We start from the raw sequence: 26,054 nt of genomic DNA on the forward strand, positions 1-26,054 counted from the left end.
CTTAATAGACAAAGCTTAACTAAGCCCTTCTATTTAGCACACACTAATGCAAGTAGGTGAAAAATTAAAAAAACGCTTTAGAGGTGATATGTGAAGGGCCTGCACTTTAGTTTCCAATACCCTGGCTGCTTAAGCTGAATACAGCCTAATGGTTTTTTGAAAATAAAATGTTAATCTCAGTGTTCAGCTGCCTGATCAATTTACTGAATTTCAGGTGACCTGTAGCTGCCAAGAACATTTTCTGGTTTTAGTAAACTCAAGGTCATTTTGTCTAAATTGATTGGACATTTAAAAAGCATTCTCCTTGGCTTTCGTGATGGAAGTGCTGTTGCAGAGGCAACGAAATGCTTGGCTGACTCAGGATAACTCAGACATCTGAATCTTGAAATGTCACTAAATGTGAACTTGGAATAAGTACTTCAGTAAAAATCATTCTGGTAAAAGTGGTGTTCATTCGAAATGAACAAAAAAGCATGATGCTTTCATTCTGGTTTTTAGGTGGAACTTAGCTGTGCAACTATCTTTATGACTAAACCAGCAAACTCTGTTGACAGTGTCTAATGGGACAGGAAGTGAGGGGTGTGGAAGAGTTTCACAGCACCTTGATCTCTTTATTCTCACTCTTTGTGTAAGGTCATAACATTTTTTCAGAGGTTTCCAGATTTTCTGTGTGAGTTTTCTACTTTTTGTATTAAAACACATTAAAAAAAATATACCACATACAGACTTATCTCAGAACTGACTCAAGGTGCTGGTAGTTGACATCACTTAAAAAATTTATCTGTGAAGTCTAAAAACAAAATGACAAGCTAAGAGACGAATGCCTTGTTTTGTTTAAGGCCTTTCAAATTGAACTTTGGTACATTTTTTGAGATACAATAAATTTTTATTATGAAGAAGGAAAAAGCAGTTTTGATTTGCAATTAATTGTACTTCAAGACTTTTGTGGAATTAATTTTTATTTTTGAAAACTCAGATTTTGAATGCTATGCTTCTGAATTCAAGTTATTCTAAAAAGTTGTTTCATTTCAAACTTCTAAAGATTAATTTTTCAGTGTATAAAAATTCTTATACATCAAAAATTTTTTCAGTTTTTGGTCTGTCTTACTATGGATGAACTAATGACAGTCTGCTCTAAATATTTTTGTTTACTAACTGTCTTTGAAATTAAGCCAGTGAATGAGCTCATAGTTTTAGGATTCATAGAATCTTTGCTGTTTTTCTAAATGGCACAGATTTAGTCCTTTCATTTCAATGCACAGCATATCAGCATCTTTTGTTGGGGTTTGCAGTATCAGTACAATCAGACAGCGAAGGTGTTTGATGCTTCAGTTGCTATAAAAAATTTCAGCATTAAAATAAAATATGACAATTAAGTCTTACAATAAGTTTCTGGTTTCCTCTGAGAACACTGTAGTGGAAGTATCGTGAAATGCAGAAGAGAATGGGTGAAATAAGTGTACTCTAGTGGAAGGAAAAACCCTGAGCTTGTTTTCAAAACACAGACAGTGATCGTTATGAAAAAATATGGTAGTGAATGATTGAATACAGCTGAAAGATTTGCATTGTATGCATGTACTTTTTGAAGCAGTTTTTGAAGTAGAATATACATATTTTCACTTTATTAGTACATTTGTATATTATTTCTTTTATTTTCCAGGCACTGGCCCCTTCAGCCTTTTTACTGGAGTTACCTTGAGGCAATATTGTAGTTAGTCAAAGGCTCTCAAGGCACAGACTGAAGTGATATGGAATATTTAAAAGTCTTTCTGTTCTTCTGAACCAGATTTTTTTTTCCCTTCTAAATGCAGATTTATAAAGCCTGCACTACAAGAGGAACAAGGAAAGGATTTTAGTGAAGGTACTTCCTGATCCTGAAAAAGTCAGGGGGCTTCAAGCCCATCTTGGACCTCAGAGCATCTCACAACTTTGTGGTAAAAGAAAAATTTAAAATAGTGCCTTTGGACTTAATCCTTTCATCCTCAATTGGAGAGTAGTTATGTGCTCCAGATCAGGATATGTGTGCCACTACAATCCATCTAAATCATAGGAAGTATGTGTATCTGGCATATGTAGTAGGTACATAACATTTAAAAGTCTTGTCTTAGGTTGATGTTATTTTTTTTATGTTCTCAAAATATATAGCTCTTGCTGTGCCGTTGTCTGTGTTGTTTTGGTTTTTTTTGTGAATACTGTTTTCTTGAGGGTGTTCCATGGCTTGTTCTTGAGAGAGTCACACAAAGGTCCTGTTGTCCTGTGAGAGTGGAGGGATGGATCATGTGCCTGTTGTCTGCCTAACTCTGTGCCTTTTGCATGAGCAATGGATATTATAAAGATTTCTCTGTAGAGTCATAAATTCATAGGAATGCATGTCTGTGAGTTCTCTCACCTTTATTTGTGAGTCTGAAGTTCAGATTTGGGGCTGTCATTAGGAGGGGTGATCCTGCAGTGATTCTGAAATGTCAAGCCAAGAAAGACTATGGAACTTTTTTTAGAAGCACAGAATCACTGCTTTTATTTATTTGTATGTTAGCCAGAACTGTCAGACATTGCTGCTCTTAGAAATAATATGTAATTTTAGTGTAGCTCTATTTCTAAAATACACATTTCTTTCCAAATGCTGTTATAATTATGGCAATATATTGTGTTAGTTGCAACTCTACTGAAGTAGATTCTTATTAATTTACTTATTTACTGATAGTATCTTTTTATTTCCTGGTGTCACCAGTTTGATAGTATAATGAAAAGCTGATCCCTGGATCATAGGTTTTGCTTCTACTTTTTTACACCTTATGAAAGAAACACAAATTTATGTTGTGTGCTGGAAATTTGAGGTTAAGATTACCATCCGACTAACTATTACACAGGATATTATTCATAAACTGCAAAAGATGTTTTATTTAAGAAGAGGGCAAAAATCCTACTATTTCTTCATATATGATAATATTTTATTATATATATTCAGGATTAATACTCTACTCTGGAATGAACAGTTTAGTTGGATTATAATTTGCTGCTTTAATGTAAATTGATATTTTTTTCTTGTTACATCTGTGGCAGTATTGATGAATTTATAAGAATCTTATCTGGATATGATGTAGAGGAACATATTAGAATTACTTATTTTAAATTGCTAGATAAACTGATGAATCTCCTTAGGCTTTATCCAGTCAATTAAAAGACCCCTAGGGGAAAGTACTGGAATCTTCTTTTGGGGAAGAACCTGTTTTTCCGACTTAATAGAAAACTGCTTAACTTGATTTTTAATAAATCACCTATATTCCTACTGCCCCAGGTTTTGTGTTTATAACTGACACTATATCTGAGAGCATAGGTCATAATCATAAACAAAAGACTTCTCAATTTAATTAAATGTCTAGGATTGTATAGTTATGAATGCAAACGATTTCAGTATCTACTGAATCTCAGAGCAGATATGTTTAATATGTAGCAATTATTTAAACTATTTTAATATAATAATTAGGTGTGTTGATGATGCAGTTTAAGCACAATTTCACAGTAGTCACATATGTGACTTTGACCTTAACTTTGTACTACCTTCACTCAGTTAATAGACAGAATTGCTGGTTTCCTAGCTGTTTTCTAAATGTTCATTGGTAAATGCTGAATATCCCATATTATTCAAATTACATCCTTTGGTATCACTCTGAGTAGGGTGGTATTTTTTTGTGCAAAGTGAGACCAAAAAACAAGTAAGGAATTCTTTAGGTAAGATATTAAAGCCATAAATTATTTTCTTTTCCATCTGTCATGCTAATAGAGTAGGATGTAAATAGATGGTAAAAGTTGAAGTCCTACTGGCAACAACCACTCTATATAGCATTAATATTTAAAACTGTCTTGGTAAACTGGAGACATTTCATAATCAAAGAGGCAGGCAAGTGGAAGTATTGTACATCACATGGAAAAATAATGTGTGGACTGACCAAATGGACATTAGTGAAGCAGAAGACTAGGTATGACAGAAGATGAAATTGAGAAAGTTACCTTTATGGTGTCAAGGACAATTTTACTCTTGGATGATTTAAGTGAAAATGTTCTTTGTAAAACGCAGCTGAAACAGTGTGTTAGACTCAAGAGTGATGAAGGCTTCATCAAAAATATGGGGTGAGACATTGGAAAAATACAATAGGAGAACAAAAGCACTTAAGTCAAGGAAAGCAGCCAAAGAGACATTGAAAGAGCATCATCTGTTTCGTTTGAAAAGACTGATAATAAGGAAGATAAATCTATAAATGCATACAAGTTTGTTACAAACAGTCATTATATATGCAGTGGAAAAATAGTAAGACATAATTGAAGGAAATTTTGCTTAAAATAATTAAAAATTAATTTTCATATTAGAAAAACTGGTTGTTGAGCTGCAGAACAGTATCATCAGATTTGGACTTTTTCGAGAATAGCAATTGTAACATTTTTCAAAGTTTGTCCTCCTGATTTCTCATTTTGTGTACGAGGTCAAGCTACAGCAACCTACTACCATGGGGGGGTGGGTTTTGCTAATATTGCTAATTTTCCTTTTCTCTTCAGTTTACTCTTGGGAATCATAGCAAATGGAATATTTTGTAACATCTAACATGACCTGAAGAGGTTATAGGACAGTCTATTTTGTGCATAGACTTGTGTCTTACCAGGTGGAATAAAAGAGAAAGGTGGATTGGTTTAAGGCATGTAGGACCTTCCAGTGATCTTAAATGCTGCCTGATGTTTATATAAGAACTGGTTGCTCTGTTGAGAGACCATCTCTGCATATTGTGCACAAGCACAGCAACTTATGTTCTGCTTGTTGTACAGGAAAACAGAATTTTCTACTCAGGACAAAAAGTTTTTTTTCATCTGAAAAATACTACTTTGTCACTTGGAAAATCTGCTCTAAAAGGTGGAGATTCACTTTTGATGAAAGATTTTCTAGGTGCTGGGTATTTCAACTGTTGTATGCCTTAAATGTTTGCAGAGTGATATCTGGGGGGGTTGCAGAGGCCTTTTTTTGGTGGATTTTTTATTACTGTTACTGTAGGTAGGTGGGTTTCAGATGTGGTGAAGAGTATTGAGCAGTGCAGTAACTACTCTTACTAACTGTGTAGATTGGTAGCAACAGATCAGTTCTCTGTAGGAATGCAAAAGGTCAAGAAATTTCCTCATACTGGAAAATCCTGCATTTTCCCTTTGCCTCTCTACACCCTTCCCTTTCCTCATCCCCCAGAAATTATGTTTCCAAAAGAAATATCCTAAATCCCTAACGTCAGATTTCTGTAAATTAGTTGGTATGATTTAACACTGGAAGTGTATTTTCCCTTCTGGAAAAGAAACCACAAAAACCTCTGAGGCATCTAATGGATATTGCTGATTTTGTTTCATTTTGAAATAGGAGCTAGGAAGAAAATGTTTTTTGTATTATTTTACAAGTACCCATGCATATCTGTTCCAAAATACATTAAGTAATTCCTTAAGGGCTTCTGAGGTTTTATCTCAAAATTAATTGACAAACTGATTTTGATAGTTTTTGTTTCCTTCTTTTTTTTTTTTATTTTTAATAGAGTGTGCCACTATTGAAAGAAGGTTTTGGATCAGATGTTGCTGATAATAATTTGAGGTACACAGAGACATAAAATTCAGTATTACAATAACATATAATAGACAAAGTATAATTTGGGTGAAATCATGGGAATATTTTACATTTGAGAAATAAATATTCATTTCGCAGAGGGAAAAGTAAGGTTAGTTTAAATTTCCTGCGGAGTCAAATTTTCTTGGAAATGAGCATGGATCAGACCCAAATACCTTCAGAAACTGAGGGACATTGGTCACAAGATTTTCATGCATGAGGGCTTGAATAAATTTGTCCAAAACTTTCTCTGTTGCCCAAATTTCTTACAAAATGAATTTCGAATAGAACTGAAAAGTGTTTTGAAATGCTGTGAAACACACAGCTTCTCTGAAGCTCAATTTGGTAATTTATAGAAGAGCTGTAGGAAAAAAGCATTAATCTGCTGCCAAGGAGAGTATCAAAATCATGAGCCTGCACAGTTGGCTTTTGATGAGTTTTTTTTCCTAAAGGAATATTAAAAACAGACCATGTATTGAAATATTGGAAAATGTCTGATTTCTGTATAACCAGAGGAGCACTATGAACAGATAATATCCTGAAGATTGTATATATGGCATTTATTTTCAGAACAATTATTTTATAGGCTCTATAATTATATTTTATCGGTTATCTTTAGTAATTCATAGCAAAAAACCATACAAAATGGATGAGGGGACCTGTACTTAAAATGTCATGTTATTCATACTTTTGACTGAGGAGGCCTTGACCCTTATTAGAGTTCTGAAAAAAACTAGGTAACTTGACATAACCTTTTATTTTTTACCTTCCAGTCTGAGTAAGTATTCAGTAGAGATTTCCTTCTTAAGCAAAGGGAATTGTTATGGTTAGGTTTTATTCTGTTTTTCCCCATGGCCCTCTACAGCAAGGAGGCAGCTTTTTAAATAACAGGGGAGTTATTTTTGTGCTCAAGTTACTTATGGTTCTATTCTGTATAAAAAAAAAAAAATTGAGGAAAATAAGTATATAGATGTTTTCTTGGGCTTCAATGCAAGAACCACAGAAGGGTTTTCTTCAGGGAAGGTTGTACATGTTTTCACAATGAACAGATAAATGCCTGGTTTAAATAGATGGTCTTGATTCTTTTCCTTCTATGTACCTGCATCTCTAAAGACATGCACCTGTATAATGGAAATTCATGGTAATTTCGTAGGATTCCAGTTTTCTTGGACTTTTGTGGGGTGGGAGTTGCTAAAATTCCGGCATACATTAGATACTTGTAATTTTGATTTTTTAATGGTATATTTGGAGGCTACCATGGCAAGCAGTGCTTTGTGCAGTTTAAATGCTATGCTCTAGTTTGTTTCTACCTCATATACATCAGCTTTCAGTAAATAAGTATTACAACCTGCTGACTCTTCTCCCATCTTTCAAAGCAATTTTTTTCTTGCAATTTTAAGATGTGAAACAGTTTTGGTTTTATTACCCAGTGAGATGATTTTTTTTTTAGAGAATTTCAATTTTGTTTACAATTTTTAAGTCCTAGTCTATCAACGTCCACCAGCAGTCGAGAACTCATAATACATTTCTAGCTGAATTGTGGTTTCTAACCCACCAGCCTTTCTGGTGAGTTCTAACATATGTAGTTACTTCAATTCCTTTTCTGTATAGCCTAAAGCATTTTAATCTGTTTTAATTACTCCACTCTTGACATTTTCAGAACTCACATGCATGTCTTCTCTTTTGTTCTTCAGTGGAAGACCACTGATACAGTATATAATTTGGCTTCATGGCTCGTATCTTTTCTCAGTGTTGGGTGTACTTGTTGCATTTTATTTTCACGGCTTAGGCTGTTTTTGCATTGGCCTTTATAGGCAGAGTGAAAGAAATTGATCAGCTTTGAAAGCTGATTCTTGTTCATGTAACTTTGATTTAAAATTGTGCATATGGGTCCAGAGAACTGACTGATGAAACCATTTATAATGGGAAATGCTTCAATCCATCTCAAAAGGTTTGCTGGAGAAATTTTAGTAAAATTGATCAGTCTAAGCTAGAGTTCCTCAAGGAATTGGTTCCCTAGATGTATTTGAATAAAGGTACTCTGCTCACCAATGAACACTGTTGTCTTGAACTGTGAATCCAAGCACCTTGAAGAGGTGGTTTTTGGATACGCCTTTATCATTGATGATGCTCTGACATTTACTAGTAGTGAGTTGTGGTTTCTCACATTAGTTGAATGCATCCCTTTTGAAAGAAGAAGGAATGAACTTCAAAAGGAAGTGGTAATTAAGGTAATTGTGTTGCAGGTGTTACCACTAAATGTGTGTATCAGTATATATGCCCATATGTTTATGCACATTGGAGAAACAGAAAGCATGATCTTTTGAAATACTGAAGCTTTTCTGTTTAAGAAACAATATTCTTTTAGGAGGCAGTGATTAAAGTTGCTAGAGATACTTATTTATATTTTTTGTCTGTAAATTAAGCTACAGTAGTTGACATATTTTCTTAACTTAAGAATGAAAGTATTTGAAATAAGAAGAGGGGGGGTGGGAGGGGAGGGTCATGTTCCAGCCCTTGCTGAAAATGTTCCACCACAAGTTAAATCTTGTACTATGGTAAAAACTGGTAAAAGTATTCTTTGATGCTTGTATGTATACATTTAATAGGGTTTATTAATGTTATTAATGGTAGATTATCTAGGGAAAGTGGTCATGCTTGTGTGACTAAAATGTACCTGTTTTGAGTTTCAGGGACCCAAGAAACTGTGGGGTAAAAGAATTAAAGGTCTATCTTTTGAAAAGTGTCTGAAAAGGTGTCAGGATTTGCTTTTCTTAAATTACAGGTGATGCATCCAATTTAGGATTAAGAGCTCAAATCTGCAGTAACTTTTCATTTTTTGATGGACTAGGAGCTGTTAACTCTTGCTGCCAGTGCAGAGGTGAAATATATGGTCTCCATGTGAGTGGTTCAGTCATGTTTTTTGTATCAATGAAGTTTATTTTAACATAGTTTTAGGATTCTTAGATATCTTGAATAAATGAAATAAATTATGGCTGACTCTTGGCCATAATGGTGCCCCTAAAGTAAAATATTTCAGATAAAATTTTTCATGTGAATTTTACCAATAGCCATTAAAACCCTTCACTTTTTAACTGAATGAAAGTTACTATAAACTTTAGTAGTTTTATTGGTGTTGTAGCCAAAAGACAGTGATCTGAATAATGAAAATATTTGCTTTCTTCTGAAAGACAGTAATATTCTTGGTTTTGCCTTAAAATAAGGAATAGAAAACCTTTGAATATTACGAACTTGCTCCTCTATGTAATGGAACCACAATGCATTAAGCAATTGTACTCAGCTTTTTGCATTACATTCTTTGGAATGATACAGTTTAAGTGAGGTGTAGCTCTTTTTTTTCAATTAAAATCTACAATTTTTCTAGTAGGATATTATTTAAGGGTGGAGTTGAATGATACTTTCGAAGTAATGTGATTTAATTACATTAGTCAGTGCTTTTGTATATACACAAGAATTATGTCTTTCTATAACTACTACAGTCCTCCTGAAATAATATGTCAAAACAAAATATTAGTATCTAGTCAAAATTCCTGCATTTCAAATGCTGAAAATATGCCCTGTCAATGCCAGCTTCCTCTGTCTTTTTACTCTATACACGCATAATGAACTTAAAATACATTAATTCAAGAAGTTAAAAAATGTATATATTTTGATACAATATATTTGTTTAATCCAAATATGAATAAAAAAGTAGCCTGATGAAATATAATATTAATACTACAGTTCCTAAGGTCTTTTGTTGTAGGTAAATTTGTCATGCAACTAATTAAAGTTGTGAAATATATTTGTACCTATGGGAAGGTGAACAAAGTTACTGGAAATATTTTTTGCACTAGTATGTTCTTTGTTTGGCAGATAATTTAAATTTAATGAGGATGTGTAGCATTACTGAAAAATTATTATATGCATAAGGTCTACTTTTACTTGGAGGCATAAAAATACAGGAATTCAATTGTATAAGAATAAAGGAAAAATGTGGCCATTTTTTAAAGGATGTGGTGATCTGTTGCTGGATGAGAATTCAGATTTATTTTGATCTTTGGTGTTCAATCGTCTCTTAATCTGTATTGTTTCTAACAGAGTTCTTAACACTTTTTTTTCACAGAACAGAAGGAGCTTTTAAAAACATTTGATATAATTTCTTCATTTGTGAATGGTCGAGAGCAGGGTTGGTTTAGCTAGGTTTTGATTCCACTAATATTATTTTAAAAAAACCAAAACAACAAACCAACAAAAACACCTATTAAGATTAACCAAAACATTTAAATTAAAATCTTGCCCTGAAAGAAGACAGCTCCTGATAATTAGAAGTGTTAAATGCCTTACCCAGGTCTGGTAGACGTTTTCAAAAAATCTTGCACAAGTTTTTAAGGACTCTGAAAGCTGACCCAGACTATGGTTAACTATTATATTATCTAGTAATCTAGGAGTCTTCAGTGTCAAACAGGGCAAAAGAGACCATCCAAAAGCATTTTTGGTTGTGATCACGAATACACATTGAAAATCATTGGCATGCTTAGAGGTCATGATTTAAGCAATACGTCAGCACAGGAATTTAAGGAGTTAAAAAGAAAATATTTTTTTGTGGGAAACTCACTTGATATATGGCAAGTAATCCAAAGGTTCTTGATATAAAAAGCTAACAAAGCCTCTGATTTTGTTTATTCAACTAATGAGAAGTTGGAGTTGACCTTTCATTTCCTACTGTTTGTGAGGTAATAGGGTAGCAGTGAAGTTCTGGGAAATTTACTAGCCAAGTTTGATGCAGGCAAACAAAGGAAGCTAGTAAAAAGATAAGGGGGAAGTGGTAGCCTGGTCAGGATTCTGAATGAGATTTGTAGGTTGGGTGGATGGAGGCAATTCTAGGTGAAGTGGTTTGATCTGTGAAGGGGCTAATTGAATTTGAGGTTCAAGATGTGAAAGCAAAAGAAATAAAACCATGGAAAAAACCCAGAAGAATCTGCACAGAAAACAGGGAGCAGAGAACAAGGAGAATCTGCTTTGAAGAAATATGGGAGAAGTGATTTGATAAGTAAGAAGTGGATCTCAGGGGAACTGATGAAAGATCAGATCCCATGAAGAAGTAACTCTGAGGAGTGTTAAGGAGGGGAAGATAGAGTATTAGTTCTGCTGTATATAGTTAAGAAGATAACATAAGTTTTGGCAAGGGAAGTTTTCATTGTAAAAGACTTCTTTTAAAGGATGACATGACCAGAGGGAAACTTCAGGGAACAGTTGTAAATACTGTATTCTTTGAGCTTGTCAGTGTGAAGTACAATGATAGTCTTACAGATGCGTGAGCCACAAATGTTCTAGTATAATTTTGTTTTTATGTATGTTACAGTACATTAATCTGTAATAATAAAAAGAATAGATATAGGCTAATAAAGTCTGTCTGTTCAGCTTAGGGCTGAATATTTTCATTAATATCATAATCTGTGTTCAAATGGCATAAAATTACAGAAAAAAACCCAAACATTGCATATGTACCTATTAAGAAGATATGCGAATGGTTGCCTTAGTGAATGATGCTAAATTGTAATGTAAATAATTTTGTACTTTCCCTTACAGGAGAGAGAAACTAGTTCCTTTAGTGAATACATATATATGGAGACCCGGTTTTCTTCCCTCATTTTTTTCTAAGCTGTGTTAAAAAAAAAAAAAAGCTGTTGTGGATGAGAATTTCATAGTTCAGCCTAAAAAATACATTTTAAATGCCCTCTAAGTAGCTTGATTGTGCTTCCAACTGTTAATAGCAATTCTTTAGCAGTTGTAAAGGGAAGCAGATGTATTTTTTTCAAGGAACTTCCAAAATTTCTTGGAGATATAATGGTATTAAGAAAAGATGATCTGCAAATAATTGATGATAAATATCCATTGTTTCTTGGTTATGTTTTATATATTTATTTGTTGTGGTATGTGCCTGTTGTTCTAACATTGTTTTAATCCTTTGTATGTAAAATTTATGTGCAGTGACATTAAATCTGAAGGAGGAAGCTTGGTTGCCAAAAGATAATTTAGTAATTATGTTTTTTTCAGATACCTTTTGATATATAATCCTACAGAACAAGAGCGATTTTCAGTGGTTTCAGTCAATGTGAATTCACACAGAGTTAAATTATTGTCTCCTTTGGGAAAACCTGTTACAGTCCAGATTAGTGCTGTTTGGGATGGAGCAACTACAGTATCACATGAAGCTTACCAGGTACCCTACTTCAAGTAAAAAGCATTAAAATATGTTTTTTGACAGATAATGTAGCTTCATAGTTGAAGAAAATGGAAAGTGTACTTCATATATTGACAATTCTATTCTCTGTAGGCAATGCTAGTAATTCAGTCATTTTAAGTTTAAAAAAACCAAAACTAAACAAAAAACCCCTAAAAGCTCAACATACATGTGTTTAGCATTAATGTTTCTTAAACTGATAAGCTGTTAAACTTTTGTGGTATAATTTACTACATTTAAAGGATCAGTTTCAGCTGCATGACCGGAAAATTCTGGATGTGTGTCTTTTCCCCTCACTTTCTCAGCTGAGCTGCTTCTTCCTTCAAGTGCCTGTCTGTACCCACAGTCACATAAGCCTGTACTCAAGCTGGAAGGCCTTGTACATGCAATGGCTTAAGCATTTACATTCAGATGTCCTCTTCCCTTCCAAATACTCAAGCTGGACAGATAACTTCAAGTTCACCTCCTGGTTTTTTATTTGAAGCAAAACTTCTGAGAATTTTTTGACTGTACATGATCATAGAAAATTGTCCTCAATGGTCACATCACCCATCAGAAATTTATTTCAATAAATTTTTAGTGATACAGTAATAGTGTATTACTGTAATAGTAATACTGTATTGCTTTCAGGCTTATGTTTTGATTCCTTTTAACGTAGGAACTTAGTTCAGGATAATATTTCTGTGAAGCTAATTCTAAAACTGTCTCTTGGTTGTGTTCCAAAGGGATAATTATTGTAGGTAAACCCTGCTAAGCAGCTCAACCACACACACCTGCTCACTCACTGACTCAGTGTGGTGGAGGAAAAAGTTGATGGGTAATGGTGAGAAAGCTCGTGGGTAAAGCTGAAGCTGTGCACACAAGCAGAGCAAAACAAGGAATTGATTCACTGAGTCCCAAGGTTGGGCAGATGCTCGGCCATCCCCAGCAGAGCAGGGCTCCATCACACAGAACAGACTTGGGAAGACAAACACCATCACTCCAAACATCCCCTCTTCCTTTATCTTCTCACAATTTTTATTGCTGAGCATCATGTCACATGGTCTGGAGTATCCCTTAGGTCAGTTGTGGTCAGCTGTCCTGGCTGTCCCCTCCCAAATCCTTGTGCACCCCCAGCCTTCTCACTGGTGCAGCAGTGGGAGTGGCCCTGATGCTGCGTAAGCCCTGCTCAGCCATTGCTGAAACATCCCTGGTTAATTCTGGAACCAAGGACCAAAAATACTGCTATGAAGAAATTTAAGTTTATCTCAGCCAAAACCAGCGCAATAATTATTGCTTTCATTGCCTGGAGAAGAAGAAATGAAATTACTTGTCTGGACTTCAATTTCTAAAAAAAATTGCCTTGGGGATGTACCTTGTATACTACTCTTCTATGCAGATTATAGCTCCTAAAAAAACAGAGACTGAAAATTAGATGCTTTATACATGGTTATTTAAATTAATGCATTTTTAACTTTAAATTTCAAAATAAGTACAGTCCGTGTGCACTTGATCCAGTACACGTAGATCCTCAATGAAAAGCAAATATACTCAGAGCAGCATATCACAGCTAACATTCTTAACAAGATTCAAAATTATTGAATATTGGATTATATACCATTAATATAATGGTAATCTTGATGCTAAGCAAATTAGTGATGCAGATATTTTTATTTGTTAATTCATCATATATATCTGTGGACTGTAAACAACAAAAACTCAGCTATCCTAAAACTGTTCAAGAAAAAGGAGTTATTCTGAACATAAATTCAGTATAAAAAAGCTGATATTTTACTATTTTTAGTAAAGGCTGCTTATTTACTCCCAACAGATCTCTTTTGTAGCACATCTACCACCTCTTGGCATTGGACTTTACCAGCTTTTGGAGGATGAGAGTTCAGAAGCAGTTCTAGCTGACTATAACATATATGTAAGGAATAGCAGACAGGAAAACACAGATAGAGTTTTCAAGATCAAAGAGATGCAGCATTCTGTGGATAATATAATCTTAGAAAATGCACACATGAAACTGTGGTTCTCTGGAATGTCTGGATTACTGGAGGTATGTTGTATTTTATTTCAAAAAGCTATATTTTATATTTCTGTGCTTCTTTATGGAAACCTAACATGAATCTCTGTCCTTTAAGAAAATAAATACCAAAGAGGATGGTAAAAATCATCAAATGAAGGTGGAGTTTGCTTGGTATGGAACTACCAGTAACCGAGATAAAAGTGGAGCTTATCTCTTCTTACCAGATGGAGATGCCAAGGTAAACATTCTGTTTGCAAAGAGATTCTAATCTTGAAGTAACTTTAAGTGTTTGGCAAATACAGATTGGAAGAGCTAGTTGTCCCCAAAGCTCAAATAAAAGCTGTGTGGCTAGGCATAATGACATGGGCTATTGAAATGATTGGCAGAAGTTCATCCTTTCTAACCCTACATCAGAGTGAAAACACAGTAGAAATGTGAAAATCTAGAGAATATTTATGTTAAAAACTTAAGATGCAATTCCTGCAGGAAATCCAGTGAGATGTGTCCATTCATTATCAATAAAATAATTTAGTTTTTACCTTCTATGGTGAAAATGTGTAGGGCATACTGATTCATTGCTACACCTTCACTTTTCTGATTTTTAATATGTTTTTTAATTGTGAATGAGTTGCTTCTGGTTCAGAGCTACCTTTTAAGCTGATATTAGCATATTTAGTTTAATATAGTAATTAAGATACTGAATCCCAATTGGTGAATATAAAGACAGAATAACAAGGAACTGTTCTGATTTAGTTCTCTAGGGTTATCTGTATTTTTAGCCGTGTAATTATTGGAGAGCAACAGCATACTCCTATTAGTTTTCAAATTGGAAATTGCAGCGTTCTTACAGTGAGTTAATTACCATACGGAGTGTACTACTTCCCTTTTGGAACTGGAACGGTGATATTTCAGAAGGCAAAAGATAAAATAATGAACATTTATGAAGGTAGCTAGTTGGCAGCATATTTCTTCTGAATTTCTCTTGTGAAAACTCAAGTTGCATACATAAGGCAAACTGTGAGTTCTATGCTTACCATTTTAGGAAATATGCAAGAGTAATCCTTCTACTTTTGGCAGGAGGGAAAGGTATTAGACTTCCTTTCTTTTCTTTTTCTTTTTTTCTTTTTCTGTTTCCCCCTTTTATGTGTGTAAATCAGCCTGGAAGGGACAGAACAGTTTCCTTTTCTTTCGGCAGTCTTTCCTAGAATCACATCTTTTGAGATCTGTGAGTTGACAGTTTTGGACTATTTAGTATATTTAGTCCCATAATTCTTCATTTCAGTTATGTTCATCAGGGATCCCTTATCATCCTTCATTTTATATGCCATTTCATATTTCTTCATTTTATTGTGTTTTTATCTGTGAATACTTGAACAATATTACTTAGGGTTTTTAATTTTTCTTTCACTAGCTGCATGGTCACACTTTAACTGATTTCACTTTTTATTCTAGTTAATCTTTTAGATTTCAAAATAATCACTAAATCTAGCAGTTACATAATTTTAACATTTAACTAATTTGCTTTATGAAAATAATCTGGACAAACTGAGGTAGCAAAATGGTGTGGTTTAAACAGAAGGAGTCTATCACATGTCTGCAAGTACAATTAGAAAAGAAAAATTGAATTAAATTACATTTTAAGTTAATATTAAAAGGGTGCTGTTCAACTTTTCTAACATTTTATACAATAAAAATGAAATTATTATACTTCTGAAAATTCTGCTTCATTAATATTATGCTTCACCATAAGGCTCATTTTGCTTGCATTTTAATAACACTAATTAAATTGTCCCACTGGGAATAACAGTGTAATTCTATAGTAGTTTCTAAACCAGTTTGAGCTAATGTTTTCTGTCTTAAAAGAAATGCCATCTGTTCAGGGTTCTTAGTGTGATGTGGATTGACTAACTTTCTTAGTCCTTGTGTGAATTGGCAATAGCAGGCAGTCTTCTTGATTTTTGGCTAGGTGTTTTGTTGTTTTGTTTTTTTTCTTACCTCCTTTACTCTATATATTACAGCAAAATTTGCAAATAATAATTGCTTTTTATGTTGGAATATTTTCCTTTGGTATGAGTAGAGTTATATGTTTTATTTGCCCATGTTAACTGTTTAATTTTTTGTCTGATAAATCTTTTGGTTACTTTATTTTCAGTTCTGCATCACTCAGAATTTTTTTTTCTTTGTCTGGTTTAATAGTTTGTCTAGCTATAGTGCTAAACTAAGTCCAGAACAGAGGCACAGAGTCGGGGCTCCATCCTGCAGATCTGGAGAGATAGGACAGTGCTCCTACCATGCAAAATCAAAACAAAAAAGCAAGGCACCAGGGAATAAGGCAGAATCTTAATTTTTTTAAAATGGCAGTGCAGTGTAACTGACTGACAGTGTTACCAAGTGTTGGAAGGAAGGGATTTCCTTGGACCTCACAACAAATATAAACAAGATGTCTTGTTCATGGAGGCAAAACATGTTTCTTATCTCCTGTGATTTTGTGAAGAATGTCCAACTTGTTTTTTGTAGATCTGTGGGGAAAAAACCCCTAAATATTCAATAAACTTTGAGATAGTTTAATGTCTGTATTTTCTTCTGTGTATTTAAGACCATTCAATACTTAATGATTTCTTACTAGCCATCCTTGGTAACAATAGGGAATAGAGAAAAGCATTTTTTTCCAAAGCATCAAATAGTAAATGTTTATGGGATCAATGTGAGTAGTTGATTATTTTGTTTTACAAATAATTTTTTCTGTATCAAAGTGATGTTTTTTGATACACCCAGAGTAGTAAATTTTGATTCTCCCTCAGGCAGCTGGTTCTGTGATTCTGTGTATGTAGTAGCTCCCACTGGTACTTATGTACTAACAGAATATATAAAAAAATAGATTTTTTTTTTTCCCTTGCAAAGATCTCTTAGTGCTAGAACTAAAGTACATAATACAAGCTCAGCCTAATATCAAACCCTACCAAATAAGGGGCAATCTGGTATTGAGAAACGCCTTTTCCTGTAGGCTTTGTCTTGAGATTTATTTATTTATGTATGTAGGTATTTATTTTATGTATGTATGTATTTATTTATCTATTTATCTCTTTATCTACCTATCCATCTATTTATTTATTTACTTACTTACTTATATTTTTGACTGTCCAGAACATTCCATCTGTGGTTGAAAGCTTTCCCCTGGGCATGGTTTTTCTGACACCCAGACCAACAGTGTCCTGCACTACCAGAGGTTTCCTGGCCCTACTAAAATGTAGGAGTGCTTCACTTGTCTATGAGGGGGAAAGCTTATTGTCCATGCTTCATGCCTCCAGGCTGCAATATGCCACTCTGTTTTCATTACAAGCCAGTAAATGTTTTGGTGAAGGTATATCTCCAGTTATTTCCATCCTTTGGCACCTGTTTTGATGTTAAGTATTTTAATATATCCTGGGGATCCACGAGGTATTATTTTGTTCCAAGTGTTTTCCCTTAAAATTCCTAGCTAGCTTCTTCCCAGGCCTCCTGCCCACTATCTTGGCAAAGGAAGGTTGTCTTATTTCTCTTGAATAGGAGTACAGAAAGATGATTTTGGAACCCTTTGTCCCATAATTCTGTTGTCCTTTTTCTAAAGAATACTGATTTCCAGGCTCAACAAAAGCTGCCTCACCGGTCTGCTGGATCTTGTACAATGGAATTAATTTCACTGGAGCTGATAGGGGAACAAATATTACAGCAACTATTTATTTTAATTCTTTAGAAAATGGAGTCTTCAGACTAACCATTGGATATGAAACCAAAATGTTTTTATTCCAGTTCAGGGTGTGAGTAATCACAGATTACTTCATGCTGTAGAAGGTCCTTTAGTTTACAAAGCACACTTAACACTGAATTGAGACAAGGACTTTGTTGAATCAGTTTTGCAATTATCTATCATTGTTTGTTCTTTCCACATTGACTTAGACTTTCACATCAAAGATACCTTTGTGTTTCAGATCCAGGACCAAGATCATTTCATGGACCTGTGCATCTCACCAAAAATCTTTACAATGATGCTAGAATTGCACACTCAATGCATAAAGATGTTTTCCTGCTTAAAAACTTGGTTGATTGAAATGTTTTTGGTGAGGCAAATTTGGAAAATTTTCTCTTTATATGTTCTGAATGCCTGGAATTTCTCCTGGTAACTATGAACAAATCAAGTTCTAGGATTAGTGCTTTTCTAAGCACTAAATATGAATTAGAAGACTTTCCTATTATATCACTGCCACATTTTTACTTCATTTTTCCTGCTTGCTCAACAATCAGGGAACATAAATCATCCTTGAGAACTTGAGTGTACATCATATTTCTGCACTTTCTATCAGAAAGAATTTGTCTGATCCACAAAACTATGTGATAGCATCTGCCTTTGTAAGCCACCTTCCTCTTTTGTGACTTTTCTACTATTGTGACTGAATTGGAGGCTTGCAAATACAATGCATGTCCTAGCAAAATTATGAATTATTACTTTTAAAAAAACTATTTCTTTCAGACAATATCTGTAAAATAACAGCTCATTTTCCATCAGCTCATCTTTCTGTTTAGATCAGAATGTGTGTGTTTGCCTTAATCTTCAGAAGAAGAGCCGATTTGGCTACATGTGCAGCCTGGAGGCTCAGGTGTGTGATGTTATTATTTCTGGCAATATCCCAGAATCTGAGAGCTGATATATCCATCTCATTTCAGCTTTCTATGTATTTTGATAGCTGTTGTCAATATCACAGTCATGTTTTATACTAAAAAGCTCAATGGGAAAGAGCTCCTCCAAATGTTCAGGTTCGTTTTGTTTTTTTTTTAATATTTGATTTTTAGAATCACTTCAGTTAATTTTTTTTCTAATAAGTGCACAGCCTTTTATATTCCTGTGTCACTCATCCAGCATCTCTCTCATTTTGCTGGCTAGCCCCAGTGAGAGCCCAACAAGAAATACTCTTATAAACTACAGAAGACCATAAGATCTGCATTACTTTGATAACAGAATATATCTGGCAATCTGCTGTCTGTGTAAGTGAATTCTCCTAGCTCACTGGTCACAGGTAATTGGCTTGTCCTGATGACCTCAGGTTTCTCGGCTAATTTTCTGAGAGTTCCTTTAGGTGCTGTTTCAGTCTGTCTTTGCTAGCTTAGGTATCTTAATGTTGCTCTGCCCTGTGGGGAGGATTTTGAAGGGTTTGACTATTCCACCATTTGGTCAATCATCCAGTTCCTCTTCTGTGGGATTTTTAACTTCTAGAAGCCATGTAGTTACAGATTAAATGACTTTGTCTTTTCTTCCTATATATAATAGAAAAGTAAATATCAATCTCTTCTGCTAGATGGGGAGAATTCAGTCTACAGTTACGAACATTATCAGTTTTTCATGGAAATAAGAGGTTCTAACCTAAGATCTGGTCTTTGAATTTCATCTTAGCATATTAGTTCATCTGTCTTATGTGCCCCCTGAATACTCCTTCTGTATTTCTCACCTAGCAAATGTTTTTTGGATTACAGATAACATTTGTCTGTCTTACTCATGAGATGAGATCATATGGAAATATTCCATCATTTTTTCATGTAGATTATCAGGAAGTCCAAAACACTATTTGGAGGTTTCTTATTGATTAACTGGATAAGATTTTGTTTTCAGTAGGAAAAAGCCCTTTCTCTCTCTAAACCAAACAGTCTTATCAAAGTATTAGTAACTGATTTCTCTAGCAAGCTCCTGTAAAAAATATTCCTAGTTGATAATTGTTGATAATTGCAGAGTTGCCTCTTGTAGCTCTGGCAAAGCTTTTATTAAAGAATATTCTGAAGCTCTAAGAATAAGTATGTTGGATAGAAAAGGTGGGATTTTCAACCTTGAAAGTCTCTTTCAGTTTTTCCTTTTATACAATACTTCTCAAAATCTTCCCTGTAAATATACATACAGTTATATGCTCAAAGAATATTGGATATTTACGTGTACATATTTTTCTCTAGTGTGTTTTGTGTGTGTGTATGTAAGCTTGATCTCTGCTTTTCCTCAAAATACATTTGATCTTTGGTGTCATTGCTTCAAGAAAGACCATGGTCTGTCCTTATAGCCTTGCTATGTGTACAGAAGTAAGCCACCCTCTGAGAGCTTTCTGCCTAGATCCCTCTGAATAATGTGTTTTTCAAGCATTTGAGACGGGGCTTTGTTGAGTGGAGTCTTTATTTACAGCTGTTTCCCTACTGAAGGAGTTGCATGTGTTGTATTTTCATTTTTGTCTTGTACACTCTCAGTATTTAATTAATTTTTACCTTTGCAGCCATCCATTTATTTCCATCAGGTGCAAACAGTTTAGTGTGGGATCAACTGTTTATAAAAAAAAAAAAAAAAGTCATTGTTTACCTAGCCAAGACTTTAAATACTGTGACTACATGGAAAAATAATTTCCTTCATCTCTTTGACGATTGTGAATATGCAAAATTTATCCTAGTCTGTGGGAAGCATGTGCAGTAAGCCACTGTCCTTCTTGACATTTCATAATGATTCTGAGCCCTACCGTTTGGACCTGATTTTCTGAGTCTGACAGGCTGAAAACTCTCTCTGACTCAGAAACTCAGGTCCACACTGCCCTGCCTTCCAGAGAGCTCCACTGGCAACTGTAGCTGCTTCTGGTGAAGTAAGAGCTTTTTCTTCTACTGTCAAAAGATAGGCAAACTGATTCACATGGTAGAGTAGGGGAGGCTTTCCTTGTGCAGTCTGTACCATTGACAGAAGCAGTTAAACCACCTGCCCCAAATTTTGAAACCACAGTATTTAATTACTGGTTAGTAGTTGTAATTTTGCTAGCAAGAGCTCAATCCGGATGCAGTATCAATGCATTCATGTGCTTGTCTGTAGACCTTGTATGAATCCATTAATCCTCATAAAATACTTAATGAGATTTAACCTAATTTTAGCTAAAGAAATTGTAAGGCTCTGAAGAGAAGTTGCTGAATTTCAGATTAGGAGTAATTTTTTAATCTCCAGCTTTTTTAGATCTAGAATGGTTTAAGAAGATGCTATTCTAATATTTACTAAATATTTTATTGACACTACGTTTTTGCAAAACTTCCAAAATACTCACTCCTTCTGTTTTCTTTTTGTAGCCTTATATTTTTACAGACCCACCTACCATAAGAGTTGCTCATGGAAAAATTTTCTCAGAAGTTGTTTGTTTTTTTCACCATGTGACACATACCATGCGGCTGTATAAAGTCCAGGGTAAGAGCTCTGAAATTCTATCTTGCCAGTTATTTTACATCACTATGGTCTTGGATCCTACCTGCCTTTTTAATGTTTTAATGCATTTGTGCAGGAGTGCAGAACTCATGAGATGAAGCTGTATTGACTCCAGTGCACTGTGTTTTCTCTCTGAGTGTAATGCTAGTCATTAAGCTGGTATACTTAAACAACAAACTTAAATTTGTTGGAGATGCCTCTCCAGGCTTGAATGCTGTAACTAGCAGTACATTTTGACAATCAGGAAAAAAATAAATAGAAATACCTTGTAGATAATGTAAAAACATAGTTTATTTCATTGTTTCACATTTACTGATGGAAGCACAATATATATCAATGGCGTTAATAGAGAAGTCTAGTTTACTTCACATCTTTAGGCTTTAGTTATTTATGTCCTCCCTTTGTCCCCCTGTGTCCTTTATCTGCTTGGGAGAGCTCATGGCAGAATTGTCTATGTCTATTGAGAGGCACCAGCCCCAAACATTAACTTTTGGCTCTTAGAACTTTTGGCTCATATCATTTTTCCTTTGTTTTCTTCAGTCAGGCTTTCAGTTGTTTGTTTCTCTACCGTTCAGCTACTGATTTCCAAGGAAACTCTAGGTATGCAGTAATTTAGGAAACTCCCTAGCCTTCCAAACTTGATTGAATTGGCCACTGGAAAATGTAAAAGAAGGAGGAAATGGTGTGATTGTATACAAGTATTTTCATATGGAAAATTGAGTTTACATGCTTAAGAGTATCTTTCTGTAATTAAGAAACATGCATTTTCTGTTATCCATTGTTTATATTTTCTGGGATTATTCTGAAATAAAGAAGCTCAGATTAATGTTTTCTGTTGAAGGAGCTTACATGCTTTGTATTACCAACTTTACTGTAGGAATCAAAATTGTCTTCATGTTTTTTAAAAAATCCTATTTATCATATTTAATTATTGTTCCTAAACAACTTCTACAAAAAAAAAAAAAAAAAGCTATAAGTACTTTGAAAGTCTTGCTTGCTCTTTTCCTTTTTTCTTTTAAGTTTCAAAAATAGTGTTGACATCATCTGGGATTTTTTTTGTTTTTTTGTGGGTTTTGTTTGTTTTTGGTTTTTTTTAGTTCTAGTGTATCTTGATCTAGAACTAAAGTTGATTCAGATGTTTTGTTTTTGTGACATGTGCACATTGAAGTTTGAAGTTGCTGGAGTTTATACAGATGCCAAAAGCTGATCAGAATTCTGTTGCCAGCTGATACAGTTATTCTGGGTCAAACATTAACTCACACTCCTTAGAAACACCAGCTAAGAGTTTGCTTAGTAATTCTTTGCTGAAGATCCTCAGGAAACACAACATATATTCAATACTATGGTTTATTCATTTTATGTGACAAATATTTAAAATCATCTTATATGAAAAAAAGATACCTTGAGGTCAAGAGGTACCAGGTTGCCAGGAATGTGGAAAAAAAGTTACTCACACTCCTGTGTGAGTCTTAGTAAATTAAAATTCTCAGCAAGGACAGAACTTATATAGGAAATATTTATTGTAGTGAAGGGGTGGGAAAAAGCCTGAAAGATTTTTTTTTTTTGTTTTTTTTTTGTTTTTGTTGGTGTGAGGTTGTTATTTTAAAGTGGATTATTCTGTAGTACTCCTTTTTCTTTAATTTGCTACTAAATGCCTGCTAGAAGTATTTTACTTCCTGCTAGATGTACTTACTTTTTACTTTCACAGTTCATAGAAAATGAGTTGTCAGGGAAGATCACTTGCTTGCTAATTCCTAGCACTTATCTTTCCTTTTGAGTGTACTATGTACTTTTTTCCCTTTGGTCTTTCTGACATATTATTTTTGAACATCACAATGTTTTAATATTTACACCATTACATGTGTACATGGGTAAGTCCTTTACCATGCTTCTAGCTTTGACAAGGAAAAATGATGCAAAATATATTTTGTATATTGTCTGTTTGCTTTTTTGTGTGTTTTTATTTAAATTTCTTCAAATGTTCTTTTTCAAAGTTTAAAATTTGACAGCTTTGCATCATTGTTTTGCTGATGTCTATTTCCTTGGCTTTGTAAGGGGAGTTATTTATATAGCATTACTGCAACTAAAATAAGGTATTTTGAACTCTTACTAGATATGTACAGTAACAAAGCAGGTGGAAAAAAACCAATATGGGCATGTGTATAAATGCATTTTGATTTCAAATAAGGACTCCTTTTGTAACTTATCTGATTGTCAAGGGGTAGCAAGACTGATTGTGTGGCTATTCCAGCTGTTGGATACTGAATCCAGCTGTTGGATACTGCTCTCAACTACTACATCTTCTTCGGCAATTTTGGTGAAAAAATAGTTTTTACCACTTTTGGCTTTAAAATTCTGTTGATTTTGGGCAGAAAATACTCTGGGTTGACAGCTCTGTTCAGTAATTGACCACAGTGATTTTTAACTTCTGCTGCCATTGGAATCTGTTTTTGATATTAGCTTGATTTTTTAAATCTTTTTATCAGAACTTGTCATACTTTATTTCCTTCATAGTTGTATTTTTGTATTATCTCAAATTATGCAATACAAAATTGATGATAGTCTAAACTAAAATACTGTATTCTTCTTCACCATTCCTATGCTTTTAAATATTTGGAAAAAATGCTTCAAATGTTTGGAGAATCTACTACTGGGAGCATCAAAAGTGGAGCATATAAATCCAAATTTTCCTGACTAGTTTTGGGGAAATAGAAGTAATTAGCTGAACCAAGTGTTTTTCATTTAGCACTGAAGTTTAATAGCCATTGGTAAATGTTAACATTTTAACAGTTGCTGTACTTCTGCAGGTGGCCTTCAGATTTTAAAACAGATCAGGAAACAAACAGATATATCTGTTCTGCTTGGTGAAATTATTTTTGCAATCATTAATCCCATTAGACTTCAGAAAGGGTAGAAGTGGTGATGCTGAATGATGGTATAATTCCACTCCAGACTGTGACTTGAACTGTTTGAAAAGGTCAAGTTATTATTAAAAATATTTAATAATAACTTGTAAGTTATTATTATAAGGCGCTGTAGAAAAAAAAAATCTCACTGCACAACTTGTCTGAATTTTCTGACACCTAATCCTTCTTTTAATAAATACAAACCCTGACAACAAATTTTTGCATCCTGCTTGTGGTTGTATCACTTCAAATTTCTTAGTTCACTGTCCTTAAGGAAGATTCTCGCTTCTTTGATTAAAGGAGCTGCTCACAGTTTCCTGCTCAGTTGAACAGTTCTCTCATGAAACTGGTGACTTCATTCTTTTCTAGGAATGGTGACAGCTGCTTAAGAGTGAAGGGGAGAAGTGACTGACCAGGTCTTGCTCTGGCATATTTATTTAAAGACCACACTAAACAGCTGTGTGCTGTTTCCTACTGATTTTACTGGAACCCACATTGGTTCTTACCACGTATTGCTCCTGTTCCCCTTCAGTGCTCTCTCTCAGATTATCTGTTCAATTTGTACAGAATTCGAAATACTGCTCAATCATCTGTTACATAACTGAACTGTCTTCCAATATCTGGTTACATATAACAGAAAGGAAAAACTGGGTCACTGTGTCCTGGGAGCACAGTCATTCTCATACATGTGGCAATCACTTTTAAGAGATTTTAAATGCATCTTTTTCATTTAGGTTTGGAAGGTCAGTCTGTTGAAGTTTCCAATATTGTGGACATTAGAGGAGAATATAATCGTGAACTTGCAATGAGAATTTCATCTGACATAAACAGTGAAAATAGATTCTTTACTGATCTTAATGGATATCAGGTAACTACCATCTTTTAATTGTAAAACCTTAGTATGTCAGCTGCTAAATGTAAAGTGCATTAAATAAACTCTCATGCTAAATGGCACTAATAATTTAGAAGGAGAAGTGCTTTTAAAAAAATGTACCTTATATTTATATACTATATATAATATGTAATTATATACATATAAATATATATAATACCTGTTATTTTATATATTTACAAAATATAAAAAATATATTTTGGTTATAAAAATATATATGGTTATAAACCAGACTAAGAAGTAAGCAGAAGCTTTTAAGGAGTTTGTTGAATATTCCTTTATATTCTTCTTAAGAGAAGAAATATAATACAGCCAGTTATGACAAGTCACCATGTAGTCACTTGTATGTGTGCAAGCCTTCTTTCCCTCTGCTTTGTTTATTTAGATAAAACCCATTGGATAATATAGTGATAAGTATGCATAAGGGCCAGACCTGGTGAGCAGCTGCTTGTTACTGTGTTGGAAATAATTGATGTATTTTCAGATGTATTATGGTTTTTCTATTGGTAATGCATCTGAGGAAAGGGCTATTGTCTTAGCTTGAACTGTGCAGCACACACAAAAGAGAAAAACTGTTTTTCCTTACCTTCCTTTCTTGCTGAAAACAGCTTTGCAAACACAAGGGAGAGACCATGACTCCTGAGTAAAGGACTGTTGGTTTTTCAGTTACTGGTACTAATGCATTTTGCTGGAGACAGTGAATATTTAAACATGAAAATAATTTTAATGCTAGTACTAAATTGTCATGTACCATTCATGAATTTCAACATCATTTCAATAAGTGCCCATTATAAACCAACAATTTCTTTTCTGGTACCTTAAATCTATTCACTGCTTGCTCTTTAGCGGAGGAAAAAAATTATCTCATTTTATAACTGTGATTATTCCTTTTTGTAGGTTCCCTTTTTGTAGGTTCCCTTGATGAATCTTTCACATTTTTTTTTAATATTTCTTGATCTAAAAGTACATTGAAGTAACCATTTCCAAAGTGGTAATTTTAGCCACAAATCTCCAAAAAGCTAAATAACACGGTTGAGTGAATGCTTTTGTGGCTGTTGGTCTTCCAGAGCACATGGGATAAATGTCTGAAAATGTCTTTGAAATTTAATTGCATAAAAAGAACGTACAT

General features: G+C 34.1%; 1 protein-coding gene across 2 annotated transcripts in view; it reads left to right on the forward strand.

The window, feature by feature from the left end:
- MAN2A1 (mannosidase alpha class 2A member 1) overlaps positions 1 to 26,054 on the forward strand; it is a 118,590-nt gene that overhangs the window by 63,854 nt on the left and 28,682 nt on the right. For both annotated transcript variants that reach the window (XM_015653535.1, XM_033520317.1), the window contains exons 13-17: positions 11,687 to 11,852; positions 13,684 to 13,914; positions 14,000 to 14,122; positions 20,995 to 21,109; positions 24,768 to 24,901. In XM_015653535.1, the coding sequence (XP_015509021.1) occupies positions 11,687 to 11,852; positions 13,684 to 13,914; positions 14,000 to 14,122; positions 20,995 to 21,109; positions 24,768 to 24,901 (769 nt within the window). The remainder of the gene's footprint in view (positions 1 to 11,686; positions 11,853 to 13,683; positions 13,915 to 13,999; positions 14,123 to 20,994; positions 21,110 to 24,767; positions 24,902 to 26,054) is intronic.

Source organism: Parus major, chromosome Z, assembly GCF_001522545.3.
Source record: "Parus major isolate Abel chromosome Z, Parus_major1.1, whole genome shotgun sequence".
Lineage (NCBI taxonomy): Eukaryota > Metazoa > Chordata > Aves > Passeriformes > Paridae > Parus > Parus major.